This window comes from Rhinolophus ferrumequinum, chromosome 6 (assembly GCF_004115265.2).
Source record: "Rhinolophus ferrumequinum isolate MPI-CBG mRhiFer1 chromosome 6, mRhiFer1_v1.p, whole genome shotgun sequence".
Taxonomy (NCBI): Eukaryota; Metazoa; Chordata; class Mammalia; order Chiroptera; family Rhinolophidae; genus Rhinolophus; species Rhinolophus ferrumequinum.
Window position 1 is genome coordinate 8,617,054 of NC_046289.1, and position 18,101 is coordinate 8,635,154.

Consider the following 18,101-nt stretch of genomic DNA (forward strand, 5'->3'; position numbering starts at 1 on the left):
TCTGCTGTCTGTCGAAGTCCTGCTTATTCTTCGAGACCAGCTCAGTGCCACCTGTTCCACGAAAGCCTTCGTGATCCCTCAGAAGTTAATTCCCTCTCTTTCTCTCTCTGAGCTTCTATACTACCTTGTTCATCTCAGGGTCATGTGACATTGGAGTCACATGGCTCACCAGGACACCCAGCAGGGCACTTCAGTGTGTGACACAGCAGAGGCTCACGAGTCAGGACCCAGAGCCTATCCTGGTCTCACACACAGTAGCTGCTTTGTGACCATTTGATCAGGAAACTTTAGGCAGCGTTGGACCTTGGCCTTACACACAGCACACAGGCAGAGCCTCCCCCTGACCTTGGACTGGCTGGGTAAATAGTGAGAGAAATATTTGCCAAAACAGAGGAGGCATTTCGCAAGGGAAGGCACATAGGAGCGGGTCTGACCCCATGAGGAGGCCCAATCCTTAAAAGCTGTGCGGAGTTCGAATCACAAAAGTGGATAAGCCATCTGGGTTGGGTTGCAGCCTTGCCACCAGCCAACACATGTCATCTGAGTCCCAGAGCCTGGGCCTTGTTCTAATCAGCTGAGGGGCTCTGGGCACGCCCTTATGTACCCCTCTGTAAAATGGGTACAACTGATCTACCATGCAAGGTTGTTGAGGGATTAATGAGATTACAGGTGCAAAGTGTCCCCTCGGGCTGGCACCCAGCAAGTTCTCAGTACTTTGGGGGACGGTCAAAGCTTGGGGTTCCAATCTTGCTAGTTCTAAGGGGCACCCTTCTGTGATATAGTCCAGGCTCAGGGATCAGAGTGGTGGGAGCTGCCCCATGGAAAGCAAGCTAGGGACTTGCAGGTTGGGGTGGGCAGATGTTCAAGGGCTCAGAGTTCGGGGCAGCTAGTTAGGGACAGTCTGAGACTGAGTGCAGGACTCATTTGCTTATTCATTCATTGACTCTTTCAAATGTCTGATTCCCTTCATTTGATGGACAAGGAAATGTGGCAGGTTTTGTAACGGACAGTGAACCCACCTGGATTACAGGGCAGCTTATGGCTGAGATGCACCCGACCAGGGCTTGTTTCCTGGTCATGTCTCTTCTGCATCAGAGCACAGGGCCAGCAGCATGGGCCTGGGCCCCAATCCAGGGTCAAATCCTGCCTCCATCCCTTAGGAGCTGTGTCTGGGTAAGCCGCCCACTCTCCACAAGCCTCACCTTCTTCATCTATAAAATGGGGCTAATCGTGCCTGCTTCCTAAGGGTATTGTGAGGGGTAAATGCAACAATCCAGGTGAAGTGCCTAGCACCTAGCCTGGAGCATAAGCTGCTAATGGGGTTCCATTCCCAGAGCTACTTCCATCAGGACAATGACACCAGTGTTTGCAAAACGCTTTATTGTTATGGCGGACACTAAAATTCACAGGTAGTTGCCAGTGTCTTCAGTTGATAGTCTCCAGGCCTCCATTCGCCCACTGCCAGCCAAGCCCATGAAACTAACTTCGTCTACCGGATGGTACAGTCCTGTGATGGGCCATTTCCACCCTGTTGTCCACTTGCTTTTCTTAAAGGATGAGTGGCACCTGAATATATTAAAATCAACTGTGATTGGCAGGTAACACCCCAACCTTTTTATATGATTTTAAGGATCCTTCAGTCCTTGACCTGATCCTTTCATGTATCTATGGTGGAGTCCAGAGAAGGACAGTATCACCGTGATGTCACACAGCTGGTTAGCTGGGACAGAAGCCCCATTCCAGACTCCCATTCCACTGTTCTTTCCAAACCATGATGAATTTATAGTTGATATTGTGGACAAGTGGGGGACTAGGCTTGGAAATACACTTCCTGGTAGAAATGTCTACAGAACCACCTTCTTGTAGAGCTTTGTGGCACTGGTGTGGGAATCAGAGACCTGGATCCTGGGTTTCTCTATGCCACCAACATGCTGTGTGACCTTGAGCAAGTCAACCAAACTCTCTGGGCCTCGGTGCTCATCTCCACTCATGAAAGGTGAGGGCAAGACTGAATGTCCTCCAAGGTTCTTCAAGGCACCTGTGTCTTACAATTGTGTGAAAGGCAGCAATCATCAGTATAACACTATTACTATGATTATTTGTGAAAGTCTTATTAGTCGACTAAACCTGTACAGATCACTAGCTCTCAGGAGATAGATGGTCGCCATGCTGTGGAGGTCTGTGGCCTTTCGGGAGAAATCCCCACCTCAGGGGTGCATCACTTTGGCAAGGAACAGGATGTTCTCGGCGTTCTCCACAATGACCATCAGAAAGGGCCTGTCGAACACCAACATTGGGGAGCCAAAAGCGACCGACCTAAACATGATGGATACGTCCGTGGCTGCAGCCGCTTTGGTCCCCGACTCATCCACCTCTATCACGGCTTTGTGTACCATCTGCAAGGGAGACACCAGATACCACCACGTCACCAGGGGCTGGGAGATGCCAGCACAGGACATGGCAAAGCTTCTGCCGGTGGCATCACTGCCCGTTTCCGTACAAACGGAACCTCAAAGCAGGCAGCAAATGACATGTGCACATGTCTTTCATTGAAATCTAATGGCATTTCAGTGAGAGTGTGATTCTCCGATTTTGTAGAGGGGGAAGGAGGCTCAGGGAGATCAAGTAATTGTTAGAGGCCATGTAGCGAGTGAATGAAGGAGATGCCGCCTGATTTTCAGTTTTGATTGCCTGACACGGCTCCTTCCCAAGACAGTGACGGATATGGCTTCCCATTGCATAAAGGATACAGAATACAAAGTGAAACGTTTGCTTCTTGAGGAGAAGGAAGGGGAATGGAAAGAGAGAGAGAGAGAGAGAGAGAGAGAGAGAGAGAGAGAGAGAGAATACGAAATGTGAGGATAGAATAGAATAGAATAGAATAGAATAGAATAGAATGGAATGGAAATCTCTGAAAGTAGATACTCAGGACCTTCTGGGCTTACCTCAGACACCTGGATATTGGGTTTGTTGCTGAGTCCGGTCAGGTCAGCGTCGGAGGTAAAGATGTCTGTGATCCCCAGCTTGGGGAGGACTTTATCCAGCTGATAGGAGCCCTCAATGGAGAACTTGGGAAGGTAAAGCTGGAGAGTGCTGGAAAGAGACGAGGACCTTTTGTAGACGCTTCTAGAGCATTGGCTCACTGGAAGCATATTCCTACCGTCTCCCCTCAGCCCCTTGCCTAGAGTAGAGCCCATCCCACTCTGGACTTAGACGTGGGCTGCCCCAGAGGTCACTGTCCACTCTAATGGCACCACCAGGAAAGCAGGCATCCAGCGCTGCTCCCTGCACCTGGGCCAGGCCTTGGGGGCTGGGACTTCCCCTGATGCCTCTGGGCTTGGAGACAGCTCTTGGGCTGTGAGTCCTTCCCACCACTGAGTGGCCCTTGGGGACAGGTGTCTCCCTGGGAGTGTGTAGGGTTAGGCTGGCCCTGGTAGAATCTGAAGAATACCTCTTTGTGAGCATCTTGATCCACTTCCTCAGCGTCTCTTTGTTCAGGCCAGCCTCCAGCTGCCCCATCTTGCCCTCATTGGGGAGAATGAAGAAGGCGGTGGCATTCCCTTGGTAGGGGACCCCCACCACATTGCAGAAGAGGTTTCTGTCCACGAGGTATAAATACTGATCCTCGCGTTTCATCATAGGCACCGGCACCACCCTCTCTGATGTCACATGGAAGTCCTGCTCTTTGGTGCTTTTGGGGTCGAAGTTTGTCTGCCACTTAGCTAAAGATGAACATGGACAGAAATGAGAAATTCTCAGCTGCATGTGAAAAGTACGGAGACAGTAAACTTATCACACAGCAAAATCCCTCCTTAGAGCATTCTCCTTGGCGGCAGTGACTACTGAACCCCTTGAAGCTCTTTACAACTTTGGGGACATGCTTGAACTTTCTGTGGGGCTCTTGTAACATTTGCAAAACGGAGAGGTTGGTTTTCATGTCTTCCGAGGCCCTTCGCCCCGAATGTTGTTTGTTTGATTCTCTGATGTTATTCAAGGTCAAACATCCAAGTGGACTGGGGAAAAATATGCGTGGCTCATAAAGCTACACTATATCTGCGTGAGTTATTCTGCTTTTCACTCTTTTCCAAGTATTACATTTTGACCTAAGTTTGAGAGAGAGGTTTGTAAGGTTCCTGGAAATACATGATGTTTTCCTACCGGGAAGTCTTCAATTTTGCTTTCTATGGGATTTTTTTTTGATCAAAGTAATACAAATAATTACCCATCTTCTTAATAGTTATCAAATGTAGAGCTCCACCCCAGAACCCCTCTTAGCTTATTTGACAGTTGTCCTCTGTATCCTGGTGTAATGGGGAGAGCCCTGGACTAGGGGACAAGAAATCTCAGAATCCAAGCTTGATACTCACCATCTGTGACCATAGGAAGGGGATTTGGTGGTTAACATATAACTGTTTTTCTACTCTTTCTCTCCCTTCCCTTCCCTCCTCTCCGTGCCCTCCCCTTGCCCCCTTTCCTGCCCTCTCTTCCTCTCCTCTCTTCATCCACTCCTCTCATCCTCAGCCAGGCCCCATACAGGGCATCGAGGGGCTCAGCCTCCAGAAGGACAAACAGAAGTGTGAGCTGAGATGAGCAGGGATATTTATGAAAAATGTCAGGGGACTAAAGATGGGGAGATCAGCTCTGGGGAGGGGAGAGAAGACTTTTCAGAGGAACAGGCTCTTGACCCAGGATTTGTTGGGTAAGGAAATAGCCCCTACGATGGTGGGGCTCAGGGGATCAAGGGAACGGGGCCGGGAAATGCCCTCTGAGGTCCTTCTAAGGCCCACAGTCCTGCCCTGAGTAGCCATGGCATCAGTTTCTGAGGTACTGTGGCCACAACAAATTTATACTTCAGAACCTGTGTGGAAGCTGTGACTTCAGGTGTCCCCAGGGGCCTAAGGACAGGAAGCAGCTCTTCCCCAGCGGAAGAAACTGCCTCCGGGCGTATTACCATCACCTTACACAGTAAGAAGGCTCCATCTTACGCATGGCTGCGTCTTGACTTCACTCTATCGACAAGCACCAGAAAAGACAATCCACTCCCACCCCTTTATGTGTGTGAGAGTTGAGTCTTCTTTTGACAAAAGCAGCTGGAAAGAAACAGAAAGTTCAGGTTGCAGCCCAAGGGTCTTACCTTTAAAGAAGATGTAATTCACCAAGACCATGAATCCGTCGCTGTCGAGCTTCTTCACCAAGTCCACGATCCTGCCTTTCGTTTGCTTTGCCACGTAATCATTGATCTGCTTCTTGGCCGCTTCAGGGTCCTTAAAGTCGGTGGGGAAACTGTCGGCCAGGTACAGCGTCCTCATGGCGCTCAGGAAGGTATCCTGGATGTCCACGGTGGGATTGACGAACAGGGCATTGCCGAGGCTCAGCTGAAGGTCCTCTTTGGGCCCGTTGAGCTCCTGCAGCAGCTGATGGAAGGTTTTGTGCAGCAGCTCCTCCGGGTTGCACTGGAAGTCGAAGCACAGGCCCTCCAGGATCTGTGCCTTGGTGTTGGAACGAGCCCCCAGGGAGATCATGCCCAAGGTCATGGCAATGCTCAGAGGGGAGAAGAAGATGTTCTGGTCAGGACCAGCTGCCACTAAGGCCCTGAAGAGCTCGAAGATAAAGTCCCTGTGACCAGGAGGCGCCGGGGTGACGACGGGCAGCTCCCTGACTTTCTTCTTTGCAACCCGGTTACGCAGGTGGTGGCGGCTGACCACCTGTGGGCTGAGGAGCACCAGGCACAAGAGGAGGCAGAGCTGCATGGTGACTGCCCCTGGTTCTGGAAGGGAGAATGGGAAGACGTGCTCAGGAGGGTGTGCAGCCAGCGGGAACGAGGCTTCTCAGAGGAAAGACAGGGTAGAAGCGTGCAAGACTGACATCCCAGAGAGCTGTCCCCAGCAAAGAGAAGGTGCAGCGTCCAAGACAAAGGATGGACCTGTGAGGTTGGGAGTGCAGGTTTGAAGAGGACAGCAGGGGCTTGAGGACAGAGACTTGGGGACATGGACATCTAATGGCAGGGAGAGGAAGTATGCAGAGGGGTGTGGAGCCGAGGTGGGTACTGCCAGGACAAGAATCCTCCCCTCTCTTTTACATCAAGATATACATTACAGGGGTGTGGGATGTGGCGGCGGAGCGTTCTCCCGTGTTCTGCCTGGTCAGCGTTTCTGAGGTTCCGGGGAACCAGCAGCCTGCCTGCATACGTCACCTCTACCCTTACTTTGGCCCTGGGTGCAGTATCTGCAAGGCCTTGAGGTCCTTCTATGAACTTAGACCAAATGTCACCATGGGGCCTGCAGCACTTCTGGATTTGTCCTTGTTCATTCAGCAAATATACACTGAGCATCTATAACACTCAGTGGCAGCAGGGTGCCAGGCTTCTGAAAGTCACCAGTGTACACACGGATGCCAATGAGTCTCCTCCTTCTCCTTCTCCAGGACCAGGGGCGGCTCCAGGACCCTGCAAGGACACCTACGTCCCTCATCAGGGCCACCTTCCCCTCTTAAGGAAATCCTGCCCTCTTAATGTGAGCACCCGGCTTCTGTGATGGGCTGAATTGTGTCCCCCCCCAATTTAAATGTTGAAGTCCTAACCACCAATACCTCAGAATGTGAGGTATTTAGAGTTAAGATCTGTGGAGAGGTGACTCAGTTAAAATGATGTCATGTGGGTGGACCCTAATCCCATCTGACTGGTGTCTTCACAAGAAGCGATTAGGACAGACACACACAGAGTGACGATCAACGCAGGGAGGAGATGGCTATCTGCAAGCCAAGAAGAGAGGCTTCCGAGGACCCAGCCCTGCAGACACCTTGATCTTGGACTTCTAGGTACCAGAAATGTAAGCTATAAATGTCTGTTGTCTGAGGCCCCAGTCTGTGATACTCTGTTACAGCAGGCTGAGCTGACCAAGACATCGCTCCTTGCCATCCCCAGACGAGGAGGCCCTTACCTTTTATCTCTCTATGGCCTCTCAGGTGGACCTTGAGGGGTCTTTGATCGTTCAGGCCTCATCTTCTGCCTTCAGCCCTTTGTCCCCTTCCTCCCTCCTGTCCACCTACCCAGACCCAGTCTCTCCAACCAGAAACCCTTCCCGTGCCTGGGCCTCCCCCAATCCTCCTTCCACTCCCTGTGAATAGCCCAGAGTTTGCAGCCCGATCACTTGGGTCCAAATCTCAGCTCTGCTACTTCCTCCAAGTGTGATCTGGGGCAAGTCAGTTACACCCCGTGCCACCCTCCCCCACCAACGGAGGTAATGATAGTATCCCCACGGGGGGGGGAGGGGTGACTGGGGGCTTTGATGACTCAACGTACGTGAAGCGTTTGTAATAGCGCCTGGCACAGATCTGGTGCTGTAGATGTGTGAGCTGTTGGGGTGGCAGCGTCTGGCCAAGACCCTACCGGGGACCCTCATTTCCTCAGCTATGCTGTGGGGTACATGCTTTCACACACACACTCTCATGTGAGCCTGGCAGCCATCAAGCAACTGATTCCCGTGTCGCTGACGGCCTGACTGACTGCTAATGGAAACTCTTGCTCACGTGGACTCCTTCCATCTCCCTATGATGTCAGGCCCCCCAGCCCCAGGGCAGGTACTGCCACAGAGCACATGACCCATGCAAAACCAAACTCCAAGGGGCGCCAAACAGTGGCATTGGATGGTGCTTGCAGAGTGGCCTTCTGTGGGTGAGGGGGTTGGAGGGCAGAGAGATACCAAAGAGCTTGGGAGTCAGGCAGAACTGGGCTGCAGTTCCATCTTTGAGTGAAAATGAGTGACTCGAACAAGTCACACTCTCCGCCCCGACCTCCAAATTGCACCTGAGCTCACAGAGGAGGCACATTTAGAATGTGCTGTCTGCACACCCTCCAGCTGCCCAGAACCAAACCTAGCAGCCTCAGCAATCACTGTGCCCGTGGGAGGCCCAGGCACAAGGCCCACACCACTGCTAGGTGCCACGTAGTTCTCACATGTGTCAACTCCTTCAGCCACACACCCACCAATGGGGGCAGATTCCAGCACAAGCTCCGTTTTACAGATGGGTTGAGTCACTTGCTAATAGTGGCAAAGACCCAGTTCTGACTTTCAAAGCCCACATTCGAAACCGTTGCACTATTTGCCTTCCCCAGAGCTCTGGTCCTCCATTTCTGTGGCACAGCCTCCCCATTTCATGGTCCAGGTGCCTAATCTGCAGATAATTGGGAAACATGGTCTGGCCTTCCCATGCTGACACTCCCTTTCTGTTCCCAAGAATGGCCTTCAAGAAGGCCTCTACGGGGCAGGGTGGGTGGTTTAATCTGTGTCTTTTAAACTCCTCTGTTGCACAGCACACTACGTCCCTCCTGCCAAGAGTTAGAACCATCAAGGCAGCAGGATGCCGCTGCAGAAACAATTCAGCGCAACCCCTCCCACCCCTGCTGATGGACACTGAGCTGAAAATGACCCTAAAAGAAAGGCTTTCAAAGAAAAGCTAGAGCTGCAGACGGAGTTTCCTCCTTGGATGGAGCCCAGAGGCAGCTGACTAGGGAGCAGGAGTGAGAGTTCTGGCCTCCCACCTTCGCACCCTCCCACCCTCCCAACCTGGTGACTCAAGGCCAAGCCCTTCCTGTCCGTCTCTGGACCTCAGTTTATTCATAAACTGGAGGTCTGTCACATGTTGTAGCCAGCAACCTTCCTCCTCACCACTGTCGCCACAGGGTCTCCCTGAAGAGCCCGTCTCCTTGGACAGGGCCCGGGCTTCACTCAGGCTCCCCTGGGCTGCAGGTTTGGGACCCAGCAAGAAATCTTGCTCCATTTGGGCCCACTCTCTCTCTTTCTGTCTTTTATTACAGCCACTATTTGTTAAGGACGTTAATATTAAGTCAATATAAATATTACTACATTTAATCTTCACCAAAAGTAAGCACGAGGAAGCTCATTTTACATATGAATAAACTGAGGCTCAGCAAACTGGACTTGCTTGTCCCAGCCAGCGAGTGATGGCACTGGATTAAAATCCAGATTCCTCTGGTTGGTGCACACCCTGCCTCTTGGCTCCCTTTATGGCCCTGGGAAATGATACCTCCTTCTTCCTCTGTGGTAGCTCCCGGTGCATATCCCCGGGGTCTCTTGGAAGCTGCTCACCTATATTAGCTCATTTTGGCGTCACCATCATAATTGCACAGAAGAGGAAGCCAGAGGGTCAGAGAGGTCACTTCTGAGAATGTGGAGGCCCCGGGGTACTCATTTCAGGTTTCCTAGTTTCAAAGCCTAAGCTTTACCATGACACTTCTGGGCCTCGGGAGGACACACAGGCTTTGACAGAGTTTTGTGCCCATTTTGAGTCAAGGGTGAGTCTGCCCCAGGCCCTGGTAGCCTGGTACTCAGGAGATCACCCACAGAGCGCCAGCATGAAGCAGGGCCTGGCTGGCACCCCCATAGGAGAGGCCTCCCAGTGTGCCCAGCCCCACCTTTCCTTGACCTACCTGTCCCTGAACAATAGGTCATGTCCCTGAGGGTTGAGCTCAGAATGTCCCCTGTCCCACCCAGTTCCATTTTAGAAAATCACCCTGACACTTACCATTAACACCCTTAGGCTTATTGACCACAATCTCTATGGTCTAGTATTCTTTCCAGGATACTCCCATCATTGTTCCTGGGTTGCTGACCCCACCAGAGAATCACTTGGCCAGAGGGAAGGCTCCATGCAGACCCTCAGAACCATCCCGTAGCTTCTGGAGGAATGCCCAGATTTTCCTTTAAAGACCCGAAGCCAATCTGAGAATGTTAAGGCAGTTTTCGGAGGTGCTAACCTGCTGCCTTCCTAGACCACTGGCGCTCTGGCAATGCTTCTATAGCCCAACTCCGGTGTCAGTCTATTGCTGAGCAGCGCAGGTAGCACGAGCCCCGGAATCGGTTGGCCTCCAGTTTCAGTTTCTAGGGTCTCCACAGGGACAGCCTCGGGGTTCCTCTGGTGAGTTTTGGCTGGCAGAGGGTCTCGGGGGCTGCCTGGGACTGGGCAGATTCCTTGACACAGGACCGACCTCTGGGAGCAGCTGCCAAGCGATTTTGCTTGCTAAGGTGGAGTTTGTGCCAAGGGCCGCCTGTCACAGATGTCTTTTCTGCTCAGTTGGATAGAATAAGCATTTGCTCTGTTTTCCTGCCTCTAGTTACTGGTTCAGAAAGCGGGGTGGCCCCTGCATACGCAGCTGGAGGATTTTGCACTCCCCGTCTGGGGCTCGTCCTTGAGGGCCATTTGGGGGTCATACTGACCCATGGCGCCAATAGGTGAGGCTGCAGAATCCAGCAAGGCATAATACCCTCACCAGTAAGGGGCTCTAGCTGCAAGCTTGCTTTGGTTTTGGAAGCACACTATAGTTGACAACGTTGTTCCCTGGGAAGCGGGGCCATCTGCCACACCGTAAAAGCCACCACATCTGGTTTCAGCCTTTGGATGTCTGGTGGTCTTAAGGCCACATCTGGTTTCTGGTTTTAGCCTACTGGCTGATGGTCTGATGGTCGACGGACCATGTATATGGAGTAAGACGACATGGCATCCAAATCTGGCACCTAGCTAGGTCTGGTTTCTGTATTTGGTGTTCAGATCCGAATCTGGTTTTTCTGGTTTTTGTCTGTCCGATCCAGGGAATACTTGGGTCTGTCTGTCTGTGTAAGCCTGTGTTAAATGTGGCTGTATTTGCTCCAGCTCAACAATGGGAACTAAGGTTTTGATTCTGACCAGGATCCCGCTGGGAAAAATATTAGGCCATTGGCAAAACTATGGCTATGAGCCATTGATCAAAAGGAAATTAATGTTCTACTACAGTACTGCTTGGCCAATGTATATATTAGATTCTGGAGAGTGCTGGTTGCTCAATAGCTCATTGAATTATTATACTATTTTGTGACTGGAATTGTTGTGTTAGAGGTCTGGGAAACAGGATGAAATTTCTTATGTATAATAAGCCTTTATGGTAGACTCCAAAAAGAAGGGAAATAAACTGATAGTTCAGAGAAAAGGGGGAATCTACCCATCTCCTAATCCACTTATAGCTGGGAATGCCTGAGGCTGAGGTAACTGAAGAAAAAAGGCATTTTTAAAAAACAAGCAGCTAATCTCACAAGCCAGATCCCCCACCCTTTGTTCCATCCTCTTTGAAATTGTAGGGGCGATTGTAAGATCTTAGGTCCTCTCTGCAATTATTAATTGTTCTGTTTATGTGGGTATGATCTCTGATATCTGTGTTTGTCTGTTTCATATATAATGTTTTTTGCCTCCGGATGGTATTACCAGATTATATTTGATTACCTTAAAGAAAAAAGATTAAGCACTTATATAAAAAATAATAAATAAGCTAACGCATGTACTTTTCAGGATCGTGTGATCTAAGAAAATATTTGGTACTAAGGCTGGTTTAACTTTTGGTTAAATAGATAAGTCTTTTAAGATTATCACCCTTCAATATGGTATCTTTTGTTTTACCTGGGATTACGAAAATAAATTCATGTTATCTCTGCTACAAAATTTGTCAAGAAAATAGCTTCGGTAATAATTATCTTTGAAATCTCATAGAGTTAAGAAATAATAAAATGTTAACTGAAATAAGGTTTTAGATGAAGTTTTTCAGTAATAACGTAGTGTGGATGCTTGGACATGGTTTCTCATCATCTGTTGGTAACTTAAGATTTCAGTTGTGTTAAATGATAAAAATTAATGAATGTCTAGGTATTTCAAGATAATGATATGCTGAAATATTTATTATTAGATAGGTCTGAGTACATCTATTTTTGGCTTCTTGTCACAGGAAAGCTAAAAGATCAACTAGGATCTGTTAATAAACATATTTTGTATTTTATTACAAAAGCCTATACTTTTGACGGTTGCAAAATACGTTCCTGGATTTGCCACTGGAAATGCTAATTGCTTGCTTTTAGTTGTCAGTAAAAATTAAGGTTCTGATAGTTATGGATTCTAATTAATATGAAAGAAAAAGATGTGTCTTCAAGGAAGGTATGAGGTATGGAAATATATTTTTGAAGAAATTGAAAGAAAGTAGTTTGTTGTAAGGATGGTTATTTCTGAATGAATGAGAGGAGACTAACTAAGAGGGACTGGGGAAGTTATAGTAGGTTTGTGAAGAAAAATCTTGAGAGAATTTTATATACGGTTAAGCTAAATGCGATTAATTAAATAAATTTAAATATCAAAAGTAAGCTGGGACAGAATTAGAGTTAAATTTTCTCTCTGCCAAATAAGACAAAGTTGATTAGACTATTGGTCTACTGCTGATATTATGAAAAAGATTTCTGCCTAAAAAGCAATGGTTATATGTGTCATCAGAATAATTTCTGTTTTATATCGTCTTAATTAGGTCTTTGGTTACTCAAGAAAACTAAATCTAAGAACTAAGTTTTGCTAATAATTATATAAGCTTCTGTATTCTAGGACTGCTAGAGTTCATGTGCCCTCCTTGGTGTCACATATGGGACAAAATAAGGAAGCTTGGCTTGATGTTTTCCCTAACCTAACGGGGTATTACAATATAATGGTTTTGGCTCACTGTTACACCCCTGATAAAGAAGCTCAGATCCTAAAAGAAGGCCGGGGAATTTGTTTAAATATCTTTGACAACCGAGACAGGGAAAATGAGGGAAGAAAGGAACAGTGAGTCTGGAAAGGATGCCAGAAACAGGCCAGGCTTTTGGCCATAGTTATGGACAAACCAGGACTGAAGCCACCTCAGGGTACCCCAGAAACCCCAGAAGGGGAACACCAGGTAAAGGAGACTACTTTGGATGTGTAAGCCCAGACCAGTGGAATAAGGAGTGTCCTAATCCTGCGAAGAAGCCGTGCCACCTGCGCAAACTAAAAGTGTAGTCTTGGAGGGATTGTCCCCTGCTCAGAAAGGAGCAGGGATCAACTCCCGCCCCACAAATGGCTGTGGTTGACTGATGGGCCTGGGGTTCCCAGCAGCAACCCAGAGGAAAGAGGCCATTTTCATCACAGGGGAGGAACTGCGGGTGACCCTTGACAAGGCAGGTAAGCCTGTTCATTTCCTGATTGATATGGAAGCCATTTTTTCTGTCTTGACAGGTCACTCTGGACCTATTTCCTCTGAAACCTGCTCATTTCTGGGGATCCTCCTGTGCCTTACCATTGGTCTATACCTCAGAGGAAATGTAAAACGAGCAAATCAGACTTTAAAAAGGTCTCTGGGAAAATTTTGTCAGGAGACCTGTAAGCCCTGGCTCTAATTGCTGAGATTCAAACCTCAGTGTTGTTATTTCCTATGTTGTTAACTTGGGAGAGGTTCAGCAGGCACTTAGGAAATATGGGGAACTGGCACCTTCCTCAAGCCGACCCCTCTACACATTGTAGCCCCAGAAAGCCAGGGGACCAAGTACTATTAGAAGCCTAGAAGGGGAGGGGTTTCTAACAGACCAGTTAGCTCCTAAATGGAAGGAACGCTTTGCAATTTTTCTGAGCACCCCAACTGTTATCGGGCTTCAGAGGGTCAGCAGGTGGGTCCACTTCCCTCGATTCAAACTGATTTCATTTAGGTCTCCACAGGGCTCCCCCAGAAGGAAGACTGTCACTCCTGGTCCTGTGAGCCAACTGAAGACCGGAAGCTCCTCTTCAAACAGAACTGCTGGGGCTGCTCATTTTTGCCTCTCTACTTGTGCCCCACCGGGGATACCCACTGAACACCTTTTGGCTCTCCTCTTTCCCGGGCTCCTCTAAAGCGAATGAGAAACCAAAATCTTTGCCAAAGTTTCCTGATACAATGGTTCAGTAACCTCTCAGATTGTTGGATATGCTGCCAACAGCCCCCTCCCAGCTATGATAGGTTAGCAAGAAATTCTAGTGCCCATAGCCAGGACATCGCCCATACTATGCAGGTAGCAGCCAAGAACAGTCTTTGTCCCTTCCCCTCACAACTATGCTAATTTTATAAAAATGAATAAAATACCGGGGGGAATTGAAACAAGGCCCGGTTGGCACCCCCATAGTAGATGCCTTTCGGGTGTCCCTGGCCTCACCTTTCCTTGACCTCCCTATAGCTTAACAACGGAACATCCCCCTGATGGTAGAGCTCAGAATGACCCCTGTCCCACCCAGTTCCCTGTTTCATAAAATCACCCTGACACTTACCGTTAACACCCTTAGGCTTATTGACCACAATCTCTATGGTCTAGTATTCTTTCCAGGATACTCCCATCATTGTTCCTGGGTTGCTGACCTCACCAGAGAATCGCCTGGCCAGAGGGAAGGCTCCAAGCAGAACCCCCCACCCCAACCCCCATCACGTAGCTTAACGTCCAGATTTCCCTTGGATACCCCAAGCCAGTCGGAGGATGTTAAGGCAGTTTTTGGATGTGTTAACCCACTGCCTCTTCAGACCACGGGTGCTCTGATAATAAACACTCATTCTTATAGCCAACTCCTGTGTCAGTCTATTGGCTGAGCTGCACAGGCGGCACTCAGTTGGCCTCCCATTTGAAGCAAAGCCTGACTTGGCTGACTCTCTCCTGGGTCCCTAAAGTCAGTGTTTCTGCAGAAATGCCCTCACATGTCAAAGGGAAGGGAGCGGAGCACTCAAGCGGTGCCCTCAGTTGCGTGCATCCTTTGGGCACACTTCCTTTTTCACTGCCTCAAGCACAGAAAGCCCCAGCTGAGCCCAGGGCCCTTGCACATTCTGCTCTCTGCTGGAACCCTCTCTCCACCTTTCTCACCAGGCCAAAGGGACTTGAGTCAGCTGGGGGTGGGCAGGCCCTGGGCAGACCTCCCACTGCTCCCCTAACATCCATGGACCCCAAATCTGCTGTCATTCATTTTAAATGCTAGATAACAAACTCCCATCCAGGTCAATTTTGGACTCAGCTGCCGGAGTTGTGTGGCTGAGGTGGGTGTGTCCACAATCTGCTAATTACAAAAATACATGTAAGATGGAGCCCCGGCAGAGAGACAAAAACCCAACTTCCCTTGGGACCTAAAGAGCCAGGGGCAGAGCTTCCTGCGAGCTGTGGTCTAGGGAACTTTCCTAACCCCGCCATCTTCAGACCATCAGCAAGGCTTGTCAGTTTCTAGCTCCAAAGTGTGTCTTAAATCTGCCTGCTTCTCCCCAGTTTTCCAGCCACTACCTTAATGGAAGCTCCTTCCATCTTTTACCTGGATCGCCCCACTTCTCCTGTCCCCATGAGCCATTCTACAAAGCATCTGAAAGAATCGCCTTCATTCACAAAGTCACAGTGCTCCGCTGCCTAAGAATACTGTTGCTGCCCATTCATTGCAGGGTAAAATCTAACTCTGATTTGTGCAACAACGCACGGAGCCCCATGCCGCCGGGCTCTGCCCAGCTCTCACCAGCCTCAACTTGACCTGCTCTGCCCTCAGTTGTGTGGGTCCTCTGGGCGCACTTCTTTTTTCATTGCCTCAAACACAGCAAGCCCCTGGGCCTTTGCACATGCTGCTGGAACCCTCTCTCCACCTTTCTCACCAGGGCTAGCATCCCTGCAGGCCTCAGGCTGATGCTGGAAAGTTTTCCCCTTGACACCCTCTTCATGCTTGGTCCTCCCTCTCCACTGGCCCCTTCATTGTTTCTTTTATCTTTCAGTCAATTATATAAGCACAATTACATATGCATTTGTTGTTGGCCTCTTTTGTTCCAACTTGTCTCACCCACTAGGATACGTGTTCACAATAGAAAGGCCCCTCATCTGTCCTCCCTGCAGTCAAGGGGTGGTGCTCCGCTACCTTTGTGGAATGAATGAATGAATGAGTGAATGAACCCGTCTCATTCTCTGTAATTCAGAGGTGTCGGACCACATGTTAGAAACACAGCCAGGCGGGGCTTCCAGAGCTGAGCTCCAGCGGCCCTGGGGCTAACTCGACAGGTGACCTTGAATAACTCCCCCTGCTGCTCAGACGCAGTTTCCTGTCTTTTTCTTTTTAAATACCACTTCATTAAAGTAGGATTTCATGTGTACAACCTGATGAGTTTGGAGGTAAGTATACATCCGTGAAACCATCACCACCATAAACGCATCCATCACCTGCCAAACTTCCACTGTGTTGCCTAGTCTTGACTGTGAAGGAGGATATTGGCCAGGGGAGCAGTTTCCCTTTACTGTTGCATTTCTTGCCAAGAGCCTCATCCTTAGAAAAACTAAAAATTCCACTCATTTTATATTTCTGTTTTGTTTACTTAACAAATGGCCAAAAAGCTTCTGGAGCTGGAGCAGCTGCCGAGGAGCACACTGGGTGGCAGGCCCCAGACGGGGTGGCCTTATCTTAGGGAAACATTATCGTTGATCATTTCTCCTGCTCTCTAAAGGATAGCAATTCCAGGCACAGAGAACAACGCAAGCAATGCTTTACGGAGCACCCCGTGTACCAGATATTTGTCCCCACTTCCTTAAGCTTCCTCAGCCTCAGCACTGTTGGCATTTGGAGCTGCATCATTCCCTGTCGTGGGGGTGGCAGTGGACTGTCCTGCTCATTGTAGGATGTTTAGCAGCCTCTCTGGTCTCTACTCACTGGACGCCAACTGGACGCCTCCAGTTGTGACAACTCAAGATCTTTCCAGCCTCGGCCAGATGTGCCGTGGGGATAAAATCATGCCTGGGTGAGAACCATCACCTTACTTAATCTTCAGTCACACCTTGCAGAGGTGCAGTACGTTGCATCTTACCTATAAGGAAACTGAGGCTTAGCTAGGTTTCCTGCTGTGCCCAAGGTCACCTCTGCCGTCTCAGAGGCTGACTCTTTCCTCAGCACTGCGGGGAGTTTTTCCGGCTCACTCTGGGACACCTCCAAAGCTTTCAAGCCCTCCAAACCCCATAACTCCAGAGTCCATTTCTCAGCCCTCCTCACACACACTCATACCCACAGGTCCTCTGTCGGCAGTACCTGTACTTACTCTGTCCCGTGGCCCAGTATGCACACAGTGGAGGCACAATGGTCTGTGGGGCTCTGGAAAGCGCAGCCGGCTGGCTAGAGTGGAGCCAGCTTTTGCCACTGACCACAGCAGGGACCTGACTCCACCCCTCCCTGGCCCCGCCCCAGCCAGCCCTGCCCTGTCCTGTTGTAGCCGGCTTCCAGCCAACAATTAGGCTGTGGGCAAAGCCACCTGAGCTCTGACCAGGGCCACCCGCCCACTGCCCTGCAAGCCCCTGAAGGGGAGCAGAGTTGGCCACCCTAACATATGCCCCTTTGGGGATATTGATTATTCTAAGCTGGTTAATTTTAAGACATGGCAGTCTGGGGAGAAGCCTTGAAACCCACTTAGAAGTTCCCCTTTGTGAAAGGACATTTACACTTGGAACGTACCAGGCCTGATGGAGACGGCCTGGACTGAAACCTGCACAACGACCTGACCCCTGTTTCCTGTGCTTTTCCTGGTCACCGTTCCATAACTGACCCCCCTCCCAACCCCAACATTTTGTTTTGTCTTTAGCTGAAGGTGGTATTTAAGGTGGTGGCTTCAGACACCATTTGCCTGCAGTGGCACAGGAACTCCTGGGAGAAGAGGCTAGACAGGCAACCAGCTGCCAGCATTCCAGACACAGAGAAAGGGACACCCTCTGGCCGACCGCCCTTTCGCCAGGCTGATACCTTTGTTTCCTGCAGTCAATTTGCTGTAGATCTGGGGAGTGGCATATGAATTCAAGCTCCCCACAGGCCTACGTGCTTACTGTGTTCATGGACCCACCAGCCAGATTCTCGTGGAAATTAGAGGGGTCCAGAGAGTCTCACGATGACTGAAAAGAAGGGATCATTGGAACAACCCCCCGTTCTTGCGCCAGCAACTGAACTGAGGCTCAGAATGATGAAGGGATTTTTCAGAGTCCTGCATCAAAGCAGGGATAGAGTGGGGCTGAGTGTCCAAGCTTCCGACTTCAAGGTCAGTGCTCTTTGCTTAAAAAAGGGCTAAGATCTCTGTGGGGTCAGCTCGACTGTCCTTTTCTACCTTGAAAGTGGAGCTCCTGAACTCAGCCCCACACTTTCAAGAGTATTTCCACGATGCTGATGCCGACTCAACCCTTCATTCCTAGGGACTTCCTAATACTGGGGTGCACTGTGTGTAGCCATGATCCAGAAGGTTGTGGGGGTGCAAGTGGGGTGTGCAGTTGGCAGAG

The 18,101-nt window shown here is 49.7% G+C and overlaps 1 protein-coding gene across 2 annotated transcripts; it reads right to left on the reverse strand.

Moving 5' to 3' along the window:
* Nucleotides 1–1,363: 1,363 nt before the first annotated feature.
* Nucleotides 1,364–17,001, reverse strand: SERPINA5 (serpin family A member 5). Of its 2 annotated transcripts, none has more exons than XM_033109133.1 (5): nucleotides 16,883–17,001; nucleotides 5,135–5,767; nucleotides 3,452–3,722; nucleotides 2,946–3,093; nucleotides 1,364–2,396 (listed from the first exon to the last, which is right to left on the reverse strand). In XM_033109133.1, the coding sequence occupies exons 2-5, from the start codon at nucleotides 5,748–5,750 to the stop codon at nucleotides 2,208–2,210; spliced, it is 1,224 nt and encodes a 407-aa protein (XP_032965024.1). In that variant the 5' UTR covers nucleotides 5,751–5,767; nucleotides 16,883–17,001; the 3' UTR covers nucleotides 1,364–2,207. The 2 variants fall into 2 exon arrangements, with proteins under 2 accessions (XP_032965024.1, XP_032965025.1); XM_033109134.1 differs by having other exon boundaries at nucleotides 16,873–17,000.
* Between the last annotated feature and the right edge of the window lie 1,100 nt (nucleotides 17,002–18,101).

Bases quoted from the DNA above. Each gene is read 5' to 3' on its own strand.
- SERPINA5 (XM_033109133.1), bottom strand. From the start codon at position 5,750: ATGCAGCTCTGCCTCCTCTTGTGCCTGGTGCTCCTCAGCCCACAGGTG. The intron at 3,723-5,134 runs GTAAGACCCTTG...GTTCATCTTTAG, and splicing joins GAATTACATCTTCTTTAAAG to CTAAGTGGCAGACAAACTTC. The intron at 2,397-2,945 runs GTAAGCCCAGAA...TCTCCCTTGCAG, and splicing joins CCAATATCCAGGTGTCTGAG to ATGGTACACAAAGCCGTGAT.